The following is a 21,884-nucleotide window of genomic DNA, read 5'->3' on the forward strand; positions in this document are numbered from 1 at the left end:
TCCTGGCATTAGGTTCATTAGCTGAAATTCGGGGGTTTTTTTCAGTCCTTTGTTGTACTTTGGAGGGGAGAGAGTCCCGGGTCAGCTCACCCCGCCATTTTGCTCTGCCTCCTCCCCAGCTTCTTTATTCTTAAATATTGTGTAGTATTCTTTAGTGTGAATTAACAAGATATATTTCGCCCTTCTATTGATGAACATTTAGTTTTGCTTATAATTCTTCACTGTTATAGGCAAACTGCATTGAACATCCTTGATATATGTAATTATTTCTCTACAGTAGAAATTAGTCCACTTCCGGTTCTGAGAGCTTGCATGTTTTTATTTTTAATAGATGATGCTATAACACTTGTCATTTCCTCCAACCTTCCCTCACCCTCTGGAACAGCTGATAACTTTTTACTTCCATTTGTGTGTTTTACTTCTATCATCATCATAAACTAGTTTAAAATTTAACACTAGCTTATCCTTCAACCAGAAAATTTTACAATCAGCTTGTCTCAAGAAGCTTCCCTTTTAGAATAAAGAAGGTTTGCAAAGCTGAATGGAAGATAAGCTACAACTCTCCAGTCTGGGTACATTCCAATTCCTGGAATTTACAATATGTCACTGTATTACCAACAGTCAGCAAATTTTCCTTGGTAATTTAATGACCACTTCGATCTCAATTTAGATTGCAAAACCTAATTCCTCTTGTGTCAGAGTGCTGGCTGTCAGATGAAATCATGTGGCTAATGCTAGCAAACTATCCTGTTTCTCTTCTAAGAACAGTGCAGAATTGAAGAGAGATGAAGTTATTTTTCAAAGAGAATTATTATTAAGAAATCTCATCCATACCAAGAGGATGCAGAGATGCCCTAGCTCTCTGAGGCAATCTGAGGACAAAGGAGCCACTCTCTTCTCTCAGGCAGGCGGTGTCCTCTCTCTCCACGCCCAGCGCACAGTGCGCGTGCGCTGCACTACCCTCCTGTCACCGGTGTCCTCACACTGCTCCTCTTTGATTCCTTGGTGCAATTCCACATCCCTCCCAGGCAGAATGCTCTACAGAAAGGGTCTGCCCAACTGCTTATTCCTTCCGAAACAATTTGGGAAAAGCCTTAGAGAATAATCTCTTAAGGAACAAAAAAAATCATGTAACTAAATGTTGATTCTACTGTCAATCAAATAAAATAGCTCCACCTCCCACTTCCCCAATTTCTACATTATCTTTGTGTCAAATTAGATTATAAATAGAGATCATGGATAGAAAAACAGATTTGTCTTCAAAGTAAAAGTTAAGAAATTACCTAGGTGTCCAAAAATAAGGGGTTAGCTAAGTAAGTTCTGGCATGTCCACACAGTGGTAGAACATTATTGAGCCATTAAAAATGATCTTACAGAAAAATATTTAATGAAATACATGTTTATAATGTATTGTTATGCAAAAAAGCAGAATATAAAAACCACATGTACAGAATTACCCTGTTTTCATGTCATTGTTTATCATGTTTATATTTATATCTCTGTAAAATATTTAAAACTATTACTCTGCAAAAAGAACCCTGAAGTGACAGTGGTTAATGCTGAATGCTGGGATTATGAGTGATGTATTTCCTCCTCTTCACTGTACTTAAAGATTTTCTAGAGGGGCCAGCCTGGTGGCAGAGTGGCTCCACTTCAGCAGCCTGGGGTTCATGGGTTCGGATCCCAGGCGCAGACCCATGCATGGCTTATCAAGCCATGCTGTGGCAGGCGTCCCACGTATAAAATAGAAGAAGATGAGCATGGATGTTAGCTCAGGGCCAATCTTCCTCAGAAAAAAGAGGAGGATTGGCAACGGATGTTAGCTCAGGGCTAATCTTCCTCAAAAAAAGATATTTCTACCATGACTATGTATTACTTTTATCATCAGACTTTAACAGTAATTTTAAAAATAGGAATTATAAACTCACTGGCCAAGAGCTCACAAGAGTTCATGGCATGGAGCCTGCTTCTGGCACTGACGTCTGTGACAAGCATCTCTGACCATAACACATTCACCTGACACGGTACTCACAGGACTCGTCTGAAGAGACATTGGGGAAGGCGTTACACTGCGAGTCGAGGACAACCGAGACGAGAAGCTGCTCTAACTCCGGTGCAGCGTGAGACTTGGCAGGGCCACGATGCCACTTGTAGAAACCAAAAATATAGTCGTAATATCTGTGTGAGAAAAAAATTCAAACAAAATTTGAACGCAGTATAGCCAAGTTTGAAATGCCCATGTGAGCACCGTAGCTGACGCCTCAAGTTCACGCTGCCCCGTGTTAGTTCAACAAGAGGCTCTACTGTGCACCGCAGAAGCACCTGCCTGGGAGCCTTCTGAACATACTCACGTCCAGACCTTCAGAGTCAGTGTCTCTGAGAGTGGTAGCCAGGCGTGAGGACTGTACAAGTCCCCCCACCATCCCAAGTGACACACACGAAGCCTCCGTTAAGAACCAGTAATCACACGATGAACGGGCAGCCCGTCACGCCCGGGTGTGCAGGCCAGCTCTGACCCTGCTGTGGCGGGGAGGGGGTGGTGGAAGCTTCCTCTCCTCCGAGAGCCACAAGAACACTTTCTCTGAATGGGATACCTGGGCCAGCTGCAGCCACACTAACGATGCAGAGCGGAGACGGAGAGAACAGATTCCCAAATGACGCTGCGGAGCCACTTAGCCAACTGGCCCTGATATGCCCCCTGCTTTTGGACTTCCAAATCCAATTTAAGTAATATTTTATAGATCTTGATAAGCCAGAAAGTTGTGTATGCTACTTATGTGTAAGAATGTCATGTGTTCTCCCAGAGAAGTAAGGAGATACAGGAAAGTTCCAATGAATTTGAAGGTATGTGGAAGTTAACCATTGAGAGAGTAGAATGGATGAAGGTGCTGAGGGCCCTTTTATTTTATTGGTTTTTTTTGCTAAGGAAGATTAGCCCTGAGCTAACATCTGTTGCCAATCTTCCTCCACTTTATATGTAGGCCATCACCACAGCATGGCTGACAAGTGGTGTAGGTCTGCGCCGAGGATCCAAACCTGTGAACCCAGGCTACTGAAGTGGAGCGTGCTGAACTCAACCACTAGGCCATGGGGCTGACCCCAAGAGGGGCCCTTTTCAGAGGAACACCTCAACAGATTCAAAAGGAAACTAAGGGGCCAGCCCAGTGGCACGGTGGTTAAGTTTGCATGTTCCACTTCGGTGGCCCAGGCTTTGTTGGCCAGGATCCTGGGTGTAGACCTACTCACCACCTGTCCAGCCATGCTGTGGAGGGCATCCCACATATAAAGTAGAGGGAGATGGGCATGGATGTTAGCTCAGGGCCAGTCTTCCTCAGCAAAAAGAGGAGGATTGGAGGCAGATGTTAGCTCAGGGCTAATCTTCCTCAAAATAAAAACCAACAAAACAAAACAAAAAAAAAAGGAAATTAAGATCACTGAACTGTATACTTAAAAATAGTTAAGATGGTAATCTTACGTGTATTTTACCACAACTAGTTTTTTTTTTTAAAAAAAAGGAAAATTAAATCTGCCAACAGCTTTGAGATCTGAGTTAGGTGCTGGCTTGTCTCAAGTAAGGAAAATCTTGGCCCTAGGTATTAAAACTCTAACAGAAAACTCCAAGGGTTCTGAGGCAGTGGTGTCCAACGTATCTGGGTTAATTTAGCCTTTCCAGACCTGAGGGAGCAATGCTATTCGTTCACTTAAAAAAATGAGCAACTAGCATGCGACAGACCTTGTTCTAGAAGCTGACAAAGCAGCCATGCGCCAGCCACACAGAGCTCTCTGCCTGCAAACTGCATACCACTGCAAAGCAGGTTTGTGAGAGAAGGTGGGCTCTCCAGAGACAGGAGTCACGGACTCTGAAGGACCTGGGGCCTCGGCCATGGGTGTCCCCACCGCCTGGAGCTTTCAGAACATCCCCATCATCTCTAAATCTTTCCAGCACCGTGGTGCTTTTATTGTGAACTAGACACTGCCCCTCCTGAGATCCTGGGATGCTCACCGGCGTGCTTTCAGGTCTGAGCCATGAGGCTCCTGTTTTATAAGTGGCTTCCTAACAGTGCGGGGTGTAATCAACAGCTGCCTCACGCACAGCGCATGAATCAGTGAGGCAAACCCTTCAGATAATTACCAGCACTGCCTCGAAATGCCAAGCCTTGTCTTTAAAGCACCTCACCGCTCCTTCAAGTCCTGGTTATCTAACCATTGTTCAGGGACGTCACCCATGCTTTCCTGCCCTCCTCACATCGCGCCAGCATATTACCAAGGCCTTGTTTTACCAGCAGTATGGCACAGAGGGAAAACCCAATTTTACAAAATGAGTCCCAAAGTGAACACGGTACGTGTGTGTGTTTCTCAAAGATTTCCCGGCCATGGCCTTCCTTTAGATGACGTGCAGGTTCTTGTTCCTTCTCACTGTCCCACGGCAACCAGCCACCTTGGTTTGACTTCTACACGGGTCTCTAGCCATTCTGACCATTAGTTAGCAGACTCAAGACCAAAGGCCCATCTGAGCAGGTGTCCAAAGGAGGGGAACAATATCCAGTTAGTCTACAAAACTGAAGGCAGAAGGCGCCCTCTCCCCAGCAGCACCCCGGCCTGTTCAGCCCGTGGCCCGCTGGGGCCAGCAGGTGTTACTAAGCTAGTTTTGCATTTTTCCACCATTGTCTGGTGTCGTGCAGGCACATCTAAGCTATAATGCCCACTGGGAAGAGAGACAAAGATCTGGGGAGGAAGGAGGCAGCGCAGCCAGCACCAAACTACAATCCTTCAGGGCACTCTACACCTCAGGGTAGTCCCTCCTACACAGATCTCACAGGAGGGGAAAGCGTGAGGCACGAACCTCTCCCCAGGTGCAATCGACCTTGAACACGGCGTGATTAGGAAAGCCGGCGCCTGGGCTGCCTCCCCGTTACACAGTCCACGCCATCTGAGCAAAGGGGTCACGGGCAGGAGGGAGCTGTGGACATGTGAGGTGCTAAGAAGGAAAGAGGAAGCTGGGGGAGCCAGCGCGTGCCGGGCTGGACAGACAACGAGAAGCGGACAGCGCGCGCACCGACCACAGCGGCGCGGTCAGGGGAAAGCACCGGACGCGCCGGGGAGCGGAGATTTGGGAAGGGAAGGGGAGCCTGAAGGAGTGTCCCAACCCAAGGCCTCCTGCCATCAGAATCGTTACCAGACTGGTGGGCAGATGGCCCCTAAGTGACAAGCAATTTTGGGGAGTCCCTGGTCCCCAAGCTGTGAGCACTCATTTCCCTCCCGGAACTCCCCTCAAGTAAGAAGCTGCCACTTCCCTCCTCCTTCTACCCACCCAGCTCTCCCCTCCGAGGCGGAAGAGGCCTCAGATTCGGAGCCGCCCACTCCCTCCACTCAGCATCCCGGACGCAAACCAGGCTTCCCGAGTACCCAGATGTCCCTTGGAGGGGTGGGGGGAGCCTGGGTTTCAGCCCTTGTTGGTTCGAGCCGGCTCTGCCACCTTCTAGACCTGCGACTTCGACGGTCACTGGCTGGCTCGGAGGCTGTTTCCTCATCTGTGAAATGGGGTCAGGGCGCCGGCGTGGCTGGGTGGCTGTGCGGGTGACAAGGGTGCTCAGGGGTTCCTCCTCTCGCCCCCGCGCCAGCACCGCATCCCGGGTCTCCTCCCCGCCGGGGTCCCCGGCTCCCCGCCCCGCCCGGCCGCCCGTCCGGGGCGCTCACCGCCGAAATGCTTCCTGCAGGATGGTGCAGGAGGGGCCGGCCGTGGAGGAGGAGTCGTGGCCGATGTGGAAGTTCTCGGGAGACAGGCGCAGCAGGCGCGGGGACATCTCCACCGACAGTGGCAGGGGCCACAGCCCCATGTAGGAAGACGCGGAAGAGCGGGGGACCTGCACGGCCAGCAGCGCCAGCAGCCCCAACAGCCTCGGCAGACCCCACCCGCGCTGCTCCATGGCTGGTCAGCTGCTCTGGGCCCGGCGGGCTAGGGTCAGCCCGGCTGCAGCCTTCGCCCCGCCCCGCCCGCCCGGAGGAGGTGCCCAGCTCAGCCCGAAGTCAGGTGACGCCGCCCCGCCCCGCCCCGCCTCCCGCCTCCCGCCTCCCGCCTCCCGCCTCCCGCCTCCCGCCTCCCGCCTCCCGCCTCCCGCCCCGCCGCCCGGCCGCCCCGCCTCCAGCCTCCAGCTTCCCCGCCCCGCCGCCCCATCTCCCGACGCCCCACCGCCCCGCCGCCCCGCCTCCAGCCCCGCCTCCAGCCTCCAGCCTCCCTGCCCCACCGCCCTTTCACTCGCCGCCCCGCCTCCAGCCCCTCCGCCCCACCATCCCGTCTCCCGTCGCCCCGCCTCCAGCCCTTACGCCCCGCCTCCAGCCCCGCCTCCACCCGCAGCGCCCCGCGATCCCGCCCGCGGCCCTCCCCGGCCCTCCCCGGCCCTCCCCGGCCCACCCCGAACCCGGCGGGGCGGCCCCATCTCCAGCCGCTGGGCGGGGCGCCAAGGGAAAGGGCCGCCTCTCGCCGTGAGCGGGTCTCCGCGGCCGTGCGTCGGTGGACCTGGGGGACTCACGTCCCAACCCCATTTTTCCCACCCCAAACTCCAGATAAGCGACGGGTGGTTCGTGTGTTTGCTCCCAAGTCTAGACTTTTCTATAACGGTAATTCTGCTTTAATTAATAAAGCCTCCTATCGGAACTCCCAGGGCCGAGTGGTGAACAGGTGGGAGGTTAAAAATCGTGCAGAAGTCTCCGTGAGAGAGTGTGCCTGCGGGGACGGGTAGAGGACTTCTTAAAACATCAAAAGGACACCATGGACCAAGTTAATAGGCAGATGATACAAAGAGGGACTCTGTTTGCAACGAGGGATTAATATTGTCAGAGTCTAATTTTCAAAAAAAGATAAACGTGATTCATTACAAAATAGAATGAAACTGTCAAAGATTTTATTCAACTCATTAATTAGACAATTACTACAATGAAAAGTGTGGTTCAAAGACAATTTAATAAAGCAGTGTTAGAATAAGATTGGTCAATAGTTTAAAAATTGTGTGGCATCCTGCAGTGACTGAGCCCTGTGTATCTGAGCTTGGGCCCTCCCATCCTCACTCAAGCTACAAAAAAAAGGAAATCCCATTTATAATGAATTCCCGAGAGCAAGTTATTTATTTGTGACAGGACTCTGTCTCTGTTTAAATAAAATAGCAGATCTAGAAGCAAGCAGAAACAATGTCATTAGATTCAATGTGGCAGTGATTCAGATGTCATCTCTCTCCCTTTATTCCCCCCTCCGCTCCTCCCTCCCCCTTCCCTCCTCTCCTTACATATCTCTGTCTTTCAGCTCGGTTTTTCTGTATTGGCTTCATTCTTGAAGAGCCTCTTTCTTCATTATGATACCCTGGGTAGCAAGGACAACTCCTTAAGAAAGCTTATGTCCCTCACTCATCCATATTGATCCTGATAAAGAATCCCAATTGCCAAGCTTGATTTCACAGCTGCCCCTGTGGCAGAGCTAGTGAAGTCATGTGACCAACATGGAATGGAGATGCCAAGTTTTCCAAAAGAAGGAGAGGTGTTTGTTACCAGGAGAAAGGGATGCTAGGCAGGCCAAAACCACAGACCTGCTACAGTTAGTGTTCTGAAAAGGTTGGAGAAAAGCTGTAAGAACAGAATTCAAAGAAAATTTATGGGGCATGCTTAAAGTTCTATGAGAGCCAGCCTCGAGGTCACACTATTCTTCACTCTTCTTATAATTAACATAAATTTCATTTGCACTATACATCTTTGCTGCCACTTTTTACTGTGGTCTCCTACCACAGAGACCACATGGCATAGTGTTTCCAAGATTCAATCTCCAATTCATATTGTTGAAATTACCCTGTATTTAATGACAACTTCACCTTGTGTGTTAGTTATCTATTGCTGTGTAACAAATTACTCCAGAACTTCGGAGCTTAAAACAACAACAAATAGTAAATGATAAGGGGCCAGCCCAGTGGCGCAGCAGTTAAATTCACACGTTCTGCTTTGGCGGCCGGGGGTTCTCTGGTTTGGATCCCGGGTGTGGACCTACACGCCACTTGTCAAGACACACTGTGGCAGGTGTCCCACATGTAAAGTAGAGGAAGAAAGGCACGGATGTTAACTCATGGCCAGTCTTCCTCAGCAAAAAGAGGAGGATGTTAGCTCAGGGCTAATCTTCCTAAATAAATGATAAGATAATAAATATCTCATAGTTTCTGTGGCTCAGGAATTCAGGGGTCTTGGCTGGGTGATGCTGGCTCAGTCTTTCGTGAGCTTGCAGTTCTCTGAAAGCTTTTTTTCTGAAGGCGGATGCTGGAAGGTCTGGTTCTAAGCTAACTTCTGAGGCTGTTGGCTGAAGACCTCAGTTATTTGCCACGTGTGCCTCTCCAGAGGGTTCTTGTGAGGCTCGCAACATGGCCACCGGCTTCCCCCAGACCACGAGATCTAAGAGAGAGAGAGAGCGCACGCGTGCACACAAAGAGGAAGTCATGAAGCCTCTATATCACACTTCCACCACATTGTATCTCTCAGAAATGAGTTACTAAATACAGCCCACATTCAAGGGGAGGGAAATTGGGCTCCATCTTTTGAAGGGAGGAGTCTACTCTCTGACCACAAATTATTTATAGTCTTCCCACATGCAAAATACATTCCCTTCCTCCCAAGAACCCCCAAAGTCTCCTCCCTTTGGAACGTTAGCTTGAAATCCAGAATGTTGGCATCTAAATTAGTGTAGGTATGGACAAAGCTCCTTGGATGTATCCTTAAATATCCTCAAGTAAAGTTCTCTTAATCTGTGAACTAAAGAGAGAAGTTATCTGTTCCCGACGTGTGTAAAATATGGTGGTTGGACAGGCGTAGGAAAACCACTATAGACAGTTTCTGTTCAAAAGTGGCGTCAAGAGGTCTGTAGCAATTCCTAAGTCCAGCCAGGCAAATGTCGGAAGTTCCTTGATTAGGATTCAAAGCCTGGAGAGAATTCCCTGTGGCTCTTGACGCCACTCTCTGCCTTCTGATTCATCTTTCCTTTTTCATGAAAAGTACTATGTGTTTGCAGCTGAGTAGATTTTTCAGCCTGCTTTCCCCTTGTAGAACTTTAAGGGTCCAAAGACCTGCTTTCACTTGGTAGTTTCCTTATCCCTGTCAGTTCAAACTGGCAGTGTTTCTGCCGACTTTGTCAAAAACTGTTGAATCCCTGGGAATCTCACTGAGGTTTACGCCATTAGACAAGGCTGCACCCACTAATCTCGTCAAGATACGCCCTTCTCTGCCTTGGGCTTCTGCTGAGGGGGGAACATCCTTGGAAACCCTATTGTTTGCTTCAAAGGATCTGTCAGGGACAGCCTGCCAATGTTTAGATGACATTTTGTCTCACTGAGGGTACTCTGAGGCACCACAGTAGGTCTTTCTGAGGTCTTAAGGGCTTCTATGATCACAACCTTGGGTTTCATGTTTAGACCATGTTTTCCTGAGAGAATGCCTGGACTTGATCTCTACCTGAAAGCCAGGTCTCACTTTAGTGTCGGTGGCTGCCTAGAGGGTGTGGAAATTTGTAAAAAGCCATTAAGTCCTGGCTTCTTTCCATTTAACAGTCCTTTCGTTAGCTTATCTTGTTCCTTCCACATTTTACTACAGCAGAGAGATGAAGCAGGAGGGACCTTGAAGACACCTTTGACGTTCTCCTTTAAATGAGCTTCCTCAAGTCTGTACTTCTAATAGTTTTCAAGACGCTTCACCCTCTCACTAACCCTGTCTTCAAAGGCATCTAGCCCTGTCTACTGCCTGATGCCACAGTCACTCCCACATGTGAGGTGTTGGTTATGGCAGCACCCCACGTCCAGGTATCAAAATTGGTATTTATTATCTATTGCTGTGTAGCAAATTACCAACACTTCAAGGAAGTGTACAATTAAAATTTTGATAGATAGTGTCAAATTTCCCTCCAAAATGGGTGATAGTATATGAGTGTCCATTTCTCCACAACCTTGTGGGGGATCAGAATTGGCCACCCCAAAATGTGTCCCTTTGCCTTGATTATTTTTAAGAACAAAAGACTCTGAAAGAAACTTTGACCTTTCCCCTACCTGCCTAAAAGGATTTAAGATAGAAAGGCTGTCCCCAGGACAAGCCATCACCATCGATAAATCTGGGTATGATAAACTGGGAGGGTCCTTGCTAAACCAACTCTTATCGAAGTCCTGTCTACCAAACATTTGCTTTCCCACTTCCGTGTGAATTGCCTTCTTCCCCTTTGAAGTCCCAAATCACTACCCCAACGTCCTCCTTTGTCTTTTGCTGAAGATGATATTTAAGGTGGCAGCTTTGGCCATTCTGGCAAGTTGCTCAGTTTTCCTGGGATTCTCCCACGTATTCATGTTATAAAGCTTTGTTTGAATTTTCTCCTGCTATTCTGTCTCATGTCAATTTAATTCTTAGGCCAGCCAGAAGGACCTAGAGGGCAGAGGAATTGTCTTCCTCCCCTACAACCTCATCTCACAATATTATTAATCTTTTTCAATTTTGTAAACTGTTTCTTTTTTATTAAAGATTTTATTTTTCATTTTTCTCCCCAAAGCCCCTCGGTATGTAGTTGTATATTTTTAGTTGTGGGTCCTTGTAGTTGTGGCATGTGGGACACCACCTCAGCATGGCCTGATGAGCAGTGCCATGTCCTCACCCAGGATCCGAACCCATGAAACCCTGGGCCACTGCAGTGGAGTACATGAACTTAACCACTTGGCCATGGGGCTGGCCCCCCTGTAAACTGTTTTAATTTTTACTTCCTTGATTACTTGTGAGGTTGAATAAAATGACCATTTTATATCTTCTAGTAAGAGCCTTTTCATATCCTTTCAGTTGTCTTCTTTCTCTAATGATTTGTGTGGATGATTTTAAAATTATGGATATTAATCTGTCCTGTAGATTGCAAATCTTTTCTCCCAGTCCATCAATTTTCTTTTAGCTTTATTTACGTGGTATTTGTCTTGCAGTGGTTTCAACTTTTTTGGGATCTAATTTGTCAGTCTTCATTTTATGGCTTCAGCATTTGTCTTAGTTACGATTTAAAGATAATAAAACTTCTATTTTTTTCCTAATGCTTCTATAGTTTTGTTTTTGAGTTGGATACTTTACTCCAGCTGATATTTATTTTTGTGCATAGTTGAAGTAAGGCTCTAACTTTTTTCTCTCCCCAAATGGATAGCCAATCATCAAAATGCCATATACTGAATAGATCATTCTTTCTTCACTGATTTGAAATGCTTCCTCTACTTTATTGTAAATTTTCATGGAGATGTGCACTTCTATTTGGAGCTCTTTGTTCTCTTCTGCTGGTCTACATACCTTTTTCTGGGCCAATTGCTATGCTGTCAGTGTTACACTGTTGAAACCATTATAATTTTGAATTATACTTTGATATCTTGAAGGGCATACACACGCATTCTTCTTATCTAAAATTTCTTGGCATTTTAAATGATGTTTCCTTCCACATAAACTTAAAGATTTGATTGCCAAGGTCCAAAAACATTGTTCGATATCACTGGAATTGCATTGACTTTGTAGATCAACTTGGAGAGAACTGACATCTTTGTGATACTGAGTCTTCCCGTTTCGAAATGCTTTCTGTCAATCTATAGGGTTGTTTTATGCTTGTTACCAAAGTCTCATAGCCTACTTTACATAGGGCTTCCTCATTTCTCGTTAGGCATGTTCCTAAGCCTTTCACTCTTTTGTTGCTGATGTTAATAGAATTCCGCCCCCTCTCCCCCGCCCAGAAATTATAAAAGAATGAAGCAGAGCTTTAGGTATTGGCCTGGAAAGACCTTTCCACTTGCTGCTTATGCCACCAGCCTCATCTCTCCACCTCAACCAATGTGGAAACACAGCTGCCAATGTCTTCCTTGTAAAACATAAACGAGGTCATATCACTTCCTTACTCAAAACATTTCAATGGCTTGTTTCCCATTGTCCCTAGAACAAAATACAAGTTCCTTAACATGATCCACATGGCGTGGCAGACTGTGGCCTCTGCCAGACCTTTAGTCAGGCTCCTCTGAGCACTCTTTTTTTTTTTTTTCTTAAAGATTGGCACCTGGACTAACAACCGTTGCCAATCTTTTTTTTTTTTTCTGCTTTATCTCCCCAACCCCCGCCCCCCGCCCCCTGTACACAGTTGTATATCTTAGTTGCAGGTCCTTCTAGTTGTGGGATGTGGGACACCGCCTCAACGTGGCCTGACAAGAGGTGCCATGTCTGTGCCCAGGATCCGAACCCTGGGCCGCCGCAGCGGAGCGCGAGAACTTAACCACTCAGCCACGGAGCAGGCCCCTTTGAGTGCTCTTCTTGAGTAGCACAACCCAGTTCTAGCAAGAATCCTGATGTCAGTTTATCGAGAATCCCCTCACCTTTGGTATCTGATCACCTGGGCTCCTATTAGGAGAGATTTAGCAAGAGATTTACCAGGAATCCTATGAGGCCGGTCTAGCAAGAATCTCCCCTGCTCTTGCTGTCTCTTCTTAGTCGTTTTCCATCCACTGAGAGTTGAGCCCGATCTCTCTCTTCTATGGTGATAGTCTTGACCCCTATTGCAATAGTCCTGAATAAAGCCTTCTTTGGGGGGAGTGAGACATTTTCCTTTACCCATCTAGGTTATTCTAACTGGTCTAAGAATTAATTGACATGAGACAGATTAGTAGGAGAAAATCAAATTTAATTGCATATATACGGGAACCCCACACACATGAGAGGGTTAGAGACAAAAAGGTGAAATGAGGTATATATGCCATCTTGAGCTAAGGAACGGCTGGACCTGAGGCTTCAGAGGGGAGGAGGGTGACGCATGGGGCGGTAAGAAGAGCAGATATCTACTAATTGGAGCTTTGCCCTGTCGTACAGATAGGTTATAAAAAGTTATTCCTGGTAATAACTCTTATTATGGTCAAGGCCCCTAGTTTAAATTCTTTAAAAGAGAGGAAAAGGTTTCTCTTGAGCCCGCAGGGTCTCGATTGCCTTTAGGTCAAGATATTCCATACGCCAAAGTGGCGCATCTGAGGAGACTCATTCTGAACTCCTCCACTTCCTTACCATTTTAACAAGTATTAGAAGAACTTTTTCTTTAGCGCAACTTATTTAGACAATATTTATGGATCAAGTAGCTATGGGAAGTGAGAGAAAAAGGAGCATTTAGGAAGTTTATCATATTTCTAGCTCAGGCTTTTGGGTAGATAATTTATGAGTCATTCAAGGCTTAGCTGCAGAGAACAGAATCCACCCCCAGCTCAGTTATAGTAGAAATGAATTAACCACAGGGTATCAAGTGGCTCATAGAATCTTGTGAGAGCTGAAGAACTTGACTCCTGGCTGAAATTCCTTGCGCAACTGCTCCTTTTGTGACCAGGACGCCGTATGCTAGATGGAGAAGCCTCTACTACTGCGGCTAACTCTCAGATCACACCAATTCAGTTCCAGTCTGCACCAGTAAAAAGGCACCTCATGTTCTGTCTCTGTCACCACTTCACTCACTTCGGAATTCAAGTCTCAAGTAACCACATCTAAGAAACTGAAGAAACTGAGGAATATGGAATTCCAGCAGCAAGGGAGTCTGGGAAATGTAGTTTCCAGCCTCTGTGATACAGGAAGACACACTAGAAGGTGGTTGAGTTGGATGGATGCTGAGTGAGCTCATTCAGCATCCTCACAGAAGGTGAAACAATTAATTGAGATGAGTGGACAGCCTAAGACCTGGGCAGACAGGTGAGCAAAGCAGCCTAACTCCTGAGGAAGCATGAGCAGCTGTCATGGGGAGGGGGCTCCTGCTGTCGAATGTGGATCTTCCTCCTGACTACGTGCCTCTGCTCTCCTGGCATGTCTGTAAACAGTCCTGAAAGATTTGGATTCCGTCACTGCAGTCATGACACGAGACTGAGCTCCATTTGTAATGGGAGTGCTAACCTGGGCTCTCCCGGAAGGGCAAGAGGGTTTGCAGTCAAATCTGCTCTGGCAACTGGCAAGCATTTCTCCCTGTTGTACTAAGATTAACCATAGAAACAACTCTCTCACTTCCTCACCTGATAAAATAGTGCCGCCTGGTAGGAATCCACACTCTTTCTCCTCCAACACTCCGCTTCCACCTTCCTCTATTGATGAATACTATATATATAATTTGGCTATTCATTTAACCTGTTAATGCAAACCAAGTATCAAGATGCAAAAAAAAAAAAAAAAAATCACAAATCTGTCTGGAAACATTTTGGTGACCAAATGCTGCTGCGATGCTGCAAAATGCAAGGATCCACAAGAAGCTAAACTAACACGTCTAAAACCAAAATCTCCAGATTGGGGGCAAAGGTCATGTTGGTGACTGCGTGTCTCCTACCCTTCCTGAAAGCGTCCCTTCTTTGTCCTCCCCCCACCCTCCACAGTTTGTCATGGAGTGAGAGATGTTGTGCTGGAGGCATCTGAACAGGGAGGCACTGGGAAATGTAGTGGCGAAGGACTTAATTTGATGTGTGTAAAGGACCCAGGGGCTGTGAGAAGGAATGGATGCAGCTGCCCAGTGCGGGGTTTCCTGGGAGGGCACTGCGCTGGGCCTGCGTGTCAGCCTGCCCTGCCCTCTAGCATCAAGAAGGCTAGAGAGGGGTGGGGAGCTGGTCTTCCAAGGACAGCCAGATTCTTGGGGGTTAGGGATTTCGCCGCCAGAGGCTTTCAGTCTGACCTGTGGTTTCAGAGGTTGGGAGGCCCCAAGAGAACCACCCATGAACTGTGAGCTTGACACCGGGGCGTGAAAGGAGGGTTCACTCCTCCCTGGGACGTGCAGGCAGCTGGCGCTTGTAGAAATGCTTTGGGCAGTGTGGGCATGAAGTGTGGTGTGGTGTGGTGTGCGGACGACCAGCAAGCTCAGCCAGAAGCCTCCAGGAGGGCGCCGAACAGGAACTGCTTCCTGTTGCTGACCACGTGCTGGTCTGATGAGGAAACTGTCGGGAAAGTGGGAGAATTCCCACCCGCCTCCCCTACCCTCTTTCCCTTAAGGTTCTTATGGCTGGTCAAATAATTAAAAAGGCAGGTTAGCAAGAGAAAATCAAACAAAGTTTAAGAGCATGTATACATGGAAGAAACCCAGGGAAACTGAGTAACTCAGTCATCTGGCCGAGGCCGCCTGTTTAAGTATCTTCAGCTCCAGACGAGGAGGACGTTGGGGATAGTGATTTGCCGCTTCAGCGGGGAGGAAGACAATTTACATAGAGACGGAATGCAAGTGTTTGTTAACAGGTTTTGCTGGGCCAAACAAATGGGTTTGTTGGTGTCCTTTTATCCATCATACCATAGCTGTCATGTGGCGTGGGCTCCTTCCTGGAACAGGCCTTCTATGGCAGAGTCTTTTAGGCAGTTTGGGAGGAGGTGGGTCGGAGGCTCTTCCTGAGTCTTCTGAGCCTTTATTGTCTTCAGCTTGAAATAACCCTCACACCAGTGTGGCGCACCTGGGGGCAAGCTGCCCTGAACCCCATCAGAGCCGTGGCTGCCCTGGAGAGCTGTCCCATCTGAGCAAGGGGGCACGTACCCTAACTACCCTGCAGGTGTTCCACAGGCAGGGACATGGGGGAGACATGGTGACCCCCTCTGACAGTTCATCATGTCATGGGGCCAGAGTGTGTTGGGATAGGGGATGTGGGCTGAGAAGAAGCATCACATACATTGGGACAGCAGAAAAAGATCAGAGAACAAACTACACAGACCTCATCAGCCCCAGGTCCTAGCGTGAGAAGAGGGGCAGGAATAACCAACAGGGAAGGAGTGGCCACTTCCTGGTCTTAGCAACGTGCTGAACTCCACACGAGCAAGAATATACTTTGCCAGTGTCCCCCACGCCATCCTTCCTTTACAAAGAGGGAATCTGAGAACCACAAAGCAGCTCAGACACCTGGGGCTTCCAGGCTCACCTTGGGAGCTTAGGAAAAACGCTGCTGCTTGAGTTCCGGCCCAGACCTATTAAATAAGTACCAACAAGTGTAAGACAAGGGCGATCTTTTTACAGCTTTATTGGGTATAATTGACATACAATAAACTGCATACATTTAAAGTGTACAGTTTGGTAAGTTTTATGTATGTATCAGCAGAGTCATCACCACAATCAAGATAATGGAATTAGCCACCACCCCTAGATGTTTCTTCCGGCCCTTTTGCAATCCCTTCCTCTTGCCAGGGCCTCCGCCCCAGCCTGCCTCTGCCTCCCATCCAGACAACTGCTGGTCTACTTTCTGTCACCCTAGATGCGTTTGCATTTTCTGGACTTTTATAGAAAAGGAATCATACAGTATGTTCTCTTCTTTGGTCTTATTTTCTTACTCAGCATAATTATTTTGAGATTCATGCGTGTTGTACTGTGTATCAATAATTCATTCCTGCGTATTGCTAAGTCGTGCTCCATTGTATGGATATACCACAATTTGCTTATCCACTTACCAGGTGATGGACATTCGAGTTGTTTCCAGTCTTCCAGGGGTTCACCGGAGGTGAGACACATCTGGATAGGACGAGGAGTAGACACCTAATGTTTCTGCTGGCCCTGGAGCACTTGGTTGGTGATGCTGTCATGGCATTGTCATCCCTTCTTACAGCTGATGTCTTGTCATCAGGGTTTCTATGTGCAGCCCTTGAGGACAGCAAGAGCATGTCTTCCACTGGGTGCATCCCGTATGGCACCGCACATAGGAATTCTCCTTGTCCTGGGGCTCTGACCTGTCCCACGCTGTGTCCCCTGCCGCCTCCCCGTTCCTGTTTTCCCTGCTCCCTTCCTTATTTCCCCGTCTCCTGTGTTTCATGAGGCTGGAGACTTTTCATCCTCTCACGAGGCCTTGAACTTCCCCTTTGTTCTGTTTCTGTTCAGACTGCACTGTCTGCCCTGGAAGCTCTTCCCTGTCTTCTCTGCCAGGCTCCTTGGTGCCCTCCACCCCCCACTCTGCTTATCAACGTTCTACAGTCAGCGTGGTGCTGGTCTAGGAAGAGGCCACAGATGGATGCCACAGAACAGACAGCCCTGACACTGACCCTGTTAGATGTAGGAATTTAATATATGCTGGAGGAGGCATCAGAGGCTAGAGCAGAGGAGAAGACTGTCAGTAAACGGAGCAGGAGCAACTGACGAGCTCCTTGGGGAAAATCAATTTAGATCATTATCTCAGCCCTCCCAAAATTAATTCCAGATTTATTGATAAGTTTAAAAAAAACCTAGGAGAAACTGAAAGTAGCATTCATGAAATCATTGGAGAGGGAAGACTCTCTCCTTCCTAGCTTAGATATGGGTGATGCTCAGAAAGGAAAACAGATTAGTAGTTTAAAAAAATCTAGGGGCCGGCCCAATGGCACAGCGGTTAAGTGCGCATGTTCTGCTTCGGCAGCCCAGGGTTCGCCAGTTCGGATCCCGGGTTCAGACACGGCACTGCTTGGCAAGCCATGCTATCGTAGGCGTCCCATATATAAAGCAGAGGAAGATGGGCATGGATGTTAGCTCAGGGCCAGTCTTCCTCAGCGAAAAGAGGAGGATTGGCAGCAGATGTTAGTTCAGGGCTAATCTTCCTCAAGAAAAAAAATCTATTAAGTTTTTGCATGTCAAAAAGTAGAAATTTGCCAAGTACGTGATGCAGGCTTGGTGAGCCGAGGAGTCGAAAGAAGGACTCTTCTTTCTTGGACTCTCAAGGTCTGGCAGTGGTGCTCTTTTATTTAGAGAATAGTATGGAATAGCATGGGGACAGGACCCATGGGCAGTAAAGAGCTGCTGCCCGGGTTGAGGGTGGGGCTAAATTTAAGGCATAGGTATGTGAGTTATCTCTTTACAAGACAAAGGAAAGAATAAGTAAAAAAAAATCATTGAAATGGTATCAGTGCAGGTGGGGTCTGGGTATTGGGAGGTCCTATAACTTTAGATAAGAATCAGACCGGATTAAGTCAGGATGTCCTATGCCTCCCAGAGGATGTTGGTGGTGCTGGGGGAAGTCAGCTACATGAGGTTACCAGACAAGCACAATAAACAAGACTTAAGTCCTTGCCGTCCCCATTAAGAGTTTCTAGAGATAAGGTCATCCCCCCTTCCTCCTGGTGCAGAGAGGGAGACACCCCTGCAGATGGAGATCTCCCTTACAAATGTAAATGTCCCCCAACAAAGGGCAAGCAAATTCCACTCCTCAGAGCCTCCTACCCATCTGCAGTTTTTAAAAGTAACCGACCCAGAATAATTGTCATCAGACGTGTCCAAATACGGAAATGCAGTTGGTTAACAAACAAATGGGCAAATGTTCATCATTGTTTGCTGCATTCAAATATGTGTACAATTGAAAAAAGAATGAGATGTGATGCTTTTGTAGGTTAGATTGCTCAAGATTCAAGACAATTACAACACTTAATGAATTACTCTTTAGTCAGCTCTGCTTGATCATGACTTGTGCATGTTTGTATCTCTGTGGGTGCTCTGCTCACAGCAGGAGGCTCCTGAGGGCTAAGAGAAGCTATCCTTTCAAAATCCCTTTTTACCAGATGTTGTACACACAGTATCTCAGACTCTTATGACAACCTTGCAAGGCACGTAGGATTGGTCTTCTTTGACAGATGATGAGGAAAGTGAGGCTCAGAGAGGTGCGGCTAGGAAGCTGGAGAGCCAGGCTTTGAGTGCTACTTGGCCTAACTACAAATTCTCTTCTCTTCCCACCAGGCCAGGCTGCCTCTCTGAAATTCTCTTAGCTGGCTAAGCAGAAGGCAGCTTCTGCTGTTGAAGCCTGGACCTAGAAGACCCCTCCCCCACAACCCCACAACCTCCTACGCAAAAGAAAGATGGACAAGAAGTTATAAGAAAACAGAACGAGGACTGAGAAGAGCAAAGCAGAATTCAAAATCGAAGGACAAGTGTGCAGAGAAAAAACAAAACAAAGCTAGCTGCTGGGAGAGGCACTTTGCCTCAGGCCATGGGATGCTTCCCCCAGGGAACGGGTCCCCGTCTCCATCAGGTAACTGTGCCTCCAGCCTCCAAACAGATCATAAGCAAATGCGTTTTGCGGCCCGGATATCCAAGAGCCAGGCTCCAACACTTTGTGGAGCAACAAAACAGATTGTTTGTCCTCTGAGAGCCTTTGGCCCTTCCCAGTCCACCCCTTGTGGATAGTGGATGTCATATGTCGATGCAAATAATCCATAACTGACCTATAAAACAAAACTGGGGTGAGTTTTTTATGAGCCAAAGTGGGATTATAACCCGGGAAGCCCTTAGAAGGTATTCCAGAAAAGCATGAGTTTCAGTACAGTCTTATATCTTTTTAGAGCAAAGAAGACACATTAAACACACCCAAGATACATTTTCAAAGAGATCTTCAGTTGCAAATTAGCAGGTCAACATGACCGTGATGCCAGGAAAGGGACTAATCTGGCGTTACCAATAGGGTGTTGTTACCAATAGGGTGTAGGATGGGGAGTGTGCCTTCTTTACCTCAAGAGACATTCCTTACTTTAATGGATAAGCAGATGGACAATGTGTGTTTGATAGGCCATAAGTCAGGCTTTCTAGCTCAAGCCGAATCAGTTTTGAACTTGAATAGTTACCCCATATACCTCAATATGTGAACATCTCTTGTCACACATAACCTATGATAATTTACTTTAATATTAGCCAGTATAAACAGTGTGATGTGTGTGTGGGCAGTTAGCATTTGAGGACCTCTAATCAGGAATCTACACTTCAGGGATGATTAGTGAGCCTCTGAAGTACCCTAGTCAAGAAGATAGACGCCAGAACTGCGGATGTAAACGTTGTTTTTGAAATCCAGCGGAGAGGGTTGGTTAGCTAGCACAGGGGATGACTGGAATGAGTTCCCATTGGTGAAATGCAGAGTTGAAATCTGTGGCTGACTAGAAAGACTGTCCCAGCCCCACTGCCCTCACCGAAGCAAGCAGGAGGACCCCAATGGTCCACCCAGAGCCCTCATTCGGAGCAGCACTGGGCTTTCAGACATCTGCTTGACCCTGTGCTCTTCCTCGTCCCCATGGCCTGTTTCCTGCCCCAACCAGAAAGTTGGCTAATCCTGCCGTAAAAATCTCCTTCCTCCCTGGACTTAAACTCTCAAGCAGAGAGCTGGTTGGAAAGCCCAAGAAAAGATGGGACCTTAACTCACAGGGATGGACTGCATGGTCATTTTTATACCTGCCTCTTAACAGACACTGGCACGTTTAGCAGAATCTGATCTCAGACTCCCTTTCTCTGTAATAAACAAACTGGTAGCAAGGCTGTCAGGAAGAGGATGTACACACCCCACTGTCTCTTTATGCCAGAGGCTGCCAGCGTTTACAAGAATAACGAAAACAACAGATAAATTACTCAACACTTGCTTGTGGACACATTGGCTCTGGTCAGTTTGCAGTGTGGTCCTTCCAGCCTGAGAACGCATCTCTGTGATGTCCTCAGAGCTTTTTCCAAAATATGCATGTGAAGCACAGACAGAGATGCTCACTGGAGAGATGAGAAGCTAACAAAGATTCCACTCCCCACTGAAATCTCTACTGTGATTGACAGGTGGGGAGAACTGACCACAGTGAGGTGCCTTCTTGTTCCCTGCACTGACTGTGGCTGCGAGGACCAGCTCCACTAACACCCCAAGACGAGTGCTCTGCATGCTCTGATTGTGTGTGTGTATGTGTGCATGTGTGTGTGTTGGGGGGGACCTTGTTGGGGAAGAGGTCGGGGAAGCAACACCTGACCCTGTAGTCTTTATGAGGGCAAGACTTCCAACTGGTACAAGTGAGAATTTTGCTGCATGTGGACAATGAGAACCAGGCCGCCAATCACAGCCAACCTGAGCCATTTTCAATGTCACTGCCAACTTGACCTACTATTATGGAAATTGCTCCACTTATGTGCATAGTATTTGCATGTGAAATGACAACTAAGTGCTTGCCTAAGAGGCAATTTTTGCAAATGAAGCTAGGTGTTACTAAAATAGGATGTTTTGTCCTTTGTTGGGATTATTTGTGACCAGATGAGATGACAACCCTCCCCAAGCATTGCCTTGTGGCCTGTCATAAATTACTTGTCCCTCAAATGCTTCCTACGGCTTGCAGACTAGCCTCTTGAAACAAATGGGCTTCAATCACCAGTTTCAACAATTCTCCTGTCTCCAAATAATAAAACATCTGGAAAATTGGGCTCAATGGATAAAACAGTTCTCTGTAATAAGCATCTGGCATCCTTACAACTCTCTATAATGCAGTTTTTTTAATGGCCAGATGTGGTCCTTCTGTGTTATGAAGAACAGAGGCATGTCTGGTCATGCTTTTTATTGCGTTTCAAATGCAAGGTATATTTTCATAGCTCCCTGGAGAAACACTATCCCATTGATTGGGAATTGTTGATGTGTCAGTTTACAAACTTGAAAAGTAAGCGAACCGCTCAGAAAATTGCAGACATAATTTACACAGTCATTAAACTGGACAGTCACAGGGAACTGGCTTAAGTAGAAGAATTCAGTCTATAAATTTCCCCTTCTCTCCTGGTGGATTCAGTCCACAGCCTTTGATCTTGTCGTCGTTTACGTTCTTATCTGTCTTCTGTGATATTTACGGCTTTATGAAGAAATGATTTCATCAAACTTGCTATTCACTTCTTCCCAATTTCTCATTAAGAAAGCTTAGCTGGTAACCCACCTGGGTAGTCTCCATTTTATAGGCCTTTGTGGGGTTCCAACAAGATGTTTTTAACATGTGTGCGTGGGGGTAGCGGAATGGCGATGTCTGGAGCACCGTCCGCAAACCTCCCCAACCGCCACACCACCAAACAGACAGATGTACATTTTAGAAAGTGTCGAAAACACAGAAAAGTACAAGAAGAAAACTAAAAAATAATCTATTATCCAATTATTACCAGTGGTTCTATA

General features: G+C 47.2%; 2 protein-coding genes across 5 annotated transcripts in view; one reads left to right on the forward strand and one right to left on the reverse strand.

Moving 5' to 3' along the window:
* The window catches only part of HEXB (hexosaminidase subunit beta), a 33,242-nt gene extending 27,193 nt beyond the window's left edge, over window positions 1-6,049 (reverse strand). The window contains exons 1-2 of one of the 2 annotated variants that reach the window (XM_005614986.4): window positions 5,698-6,049; window positions 2,033-2,178 (exon numbers count right to left, since the gene is read on the reverse strand). In XM_005614986.4, coding sequence (XP_005615043.3) covers window positions 2,033-2,178; window positions 5,698-5,927 — 376 coding nt within the window. In that variant the 5' untranslated portion in view covers window positions 5,928-6,049. The remainder of the gene's footprint in view (window positions 1-2,032; window positions 2,179-5,697) is intronic. The other variant, XM_023618184.2, reaches the window with a different exon arrangement.
* Window positions 1-18,895, forward strand: part of GFM2 (GTP dependent ribosome recycling factor mitochondrial 2) — a 109,514-nt gene extending 90,619 nt beyond the window's left edge. For 2 of the 3 annotated variants that reach the window (XR_001378362.3, XR_011425215.1), the window contains one exon: window positions 18,680-18,797. The gene's annotated coding sequence lies outside the window, so the exon portion shown is untranslated. Of the gene's footprint in view, window positions 1-18,679 lie in introns of all 3 variants that reach the window. The other variant, XR_011425219.1, reaches the window with a different exon arrangement.
* The last annotated feature ends 2,989 nt before the right edge of the window (window positions 18,896-21,884 follow it).

The sequence above is a fragment of the Equus caballus genome, chromosome 14 (assembly GCF_041296265.1).
Source record: "Equus caballus isolate H_3958 breed thoroughbred chromosome 14, TB-T2T, whole genome shotgun sequence".
Classification (NCBI taxonomy): domain Eukaryota; kingdom Metazoa; phylum Chordata; class Mammalia; order Perissodactyla; family Equidae; genus Equus; species Equus caballus.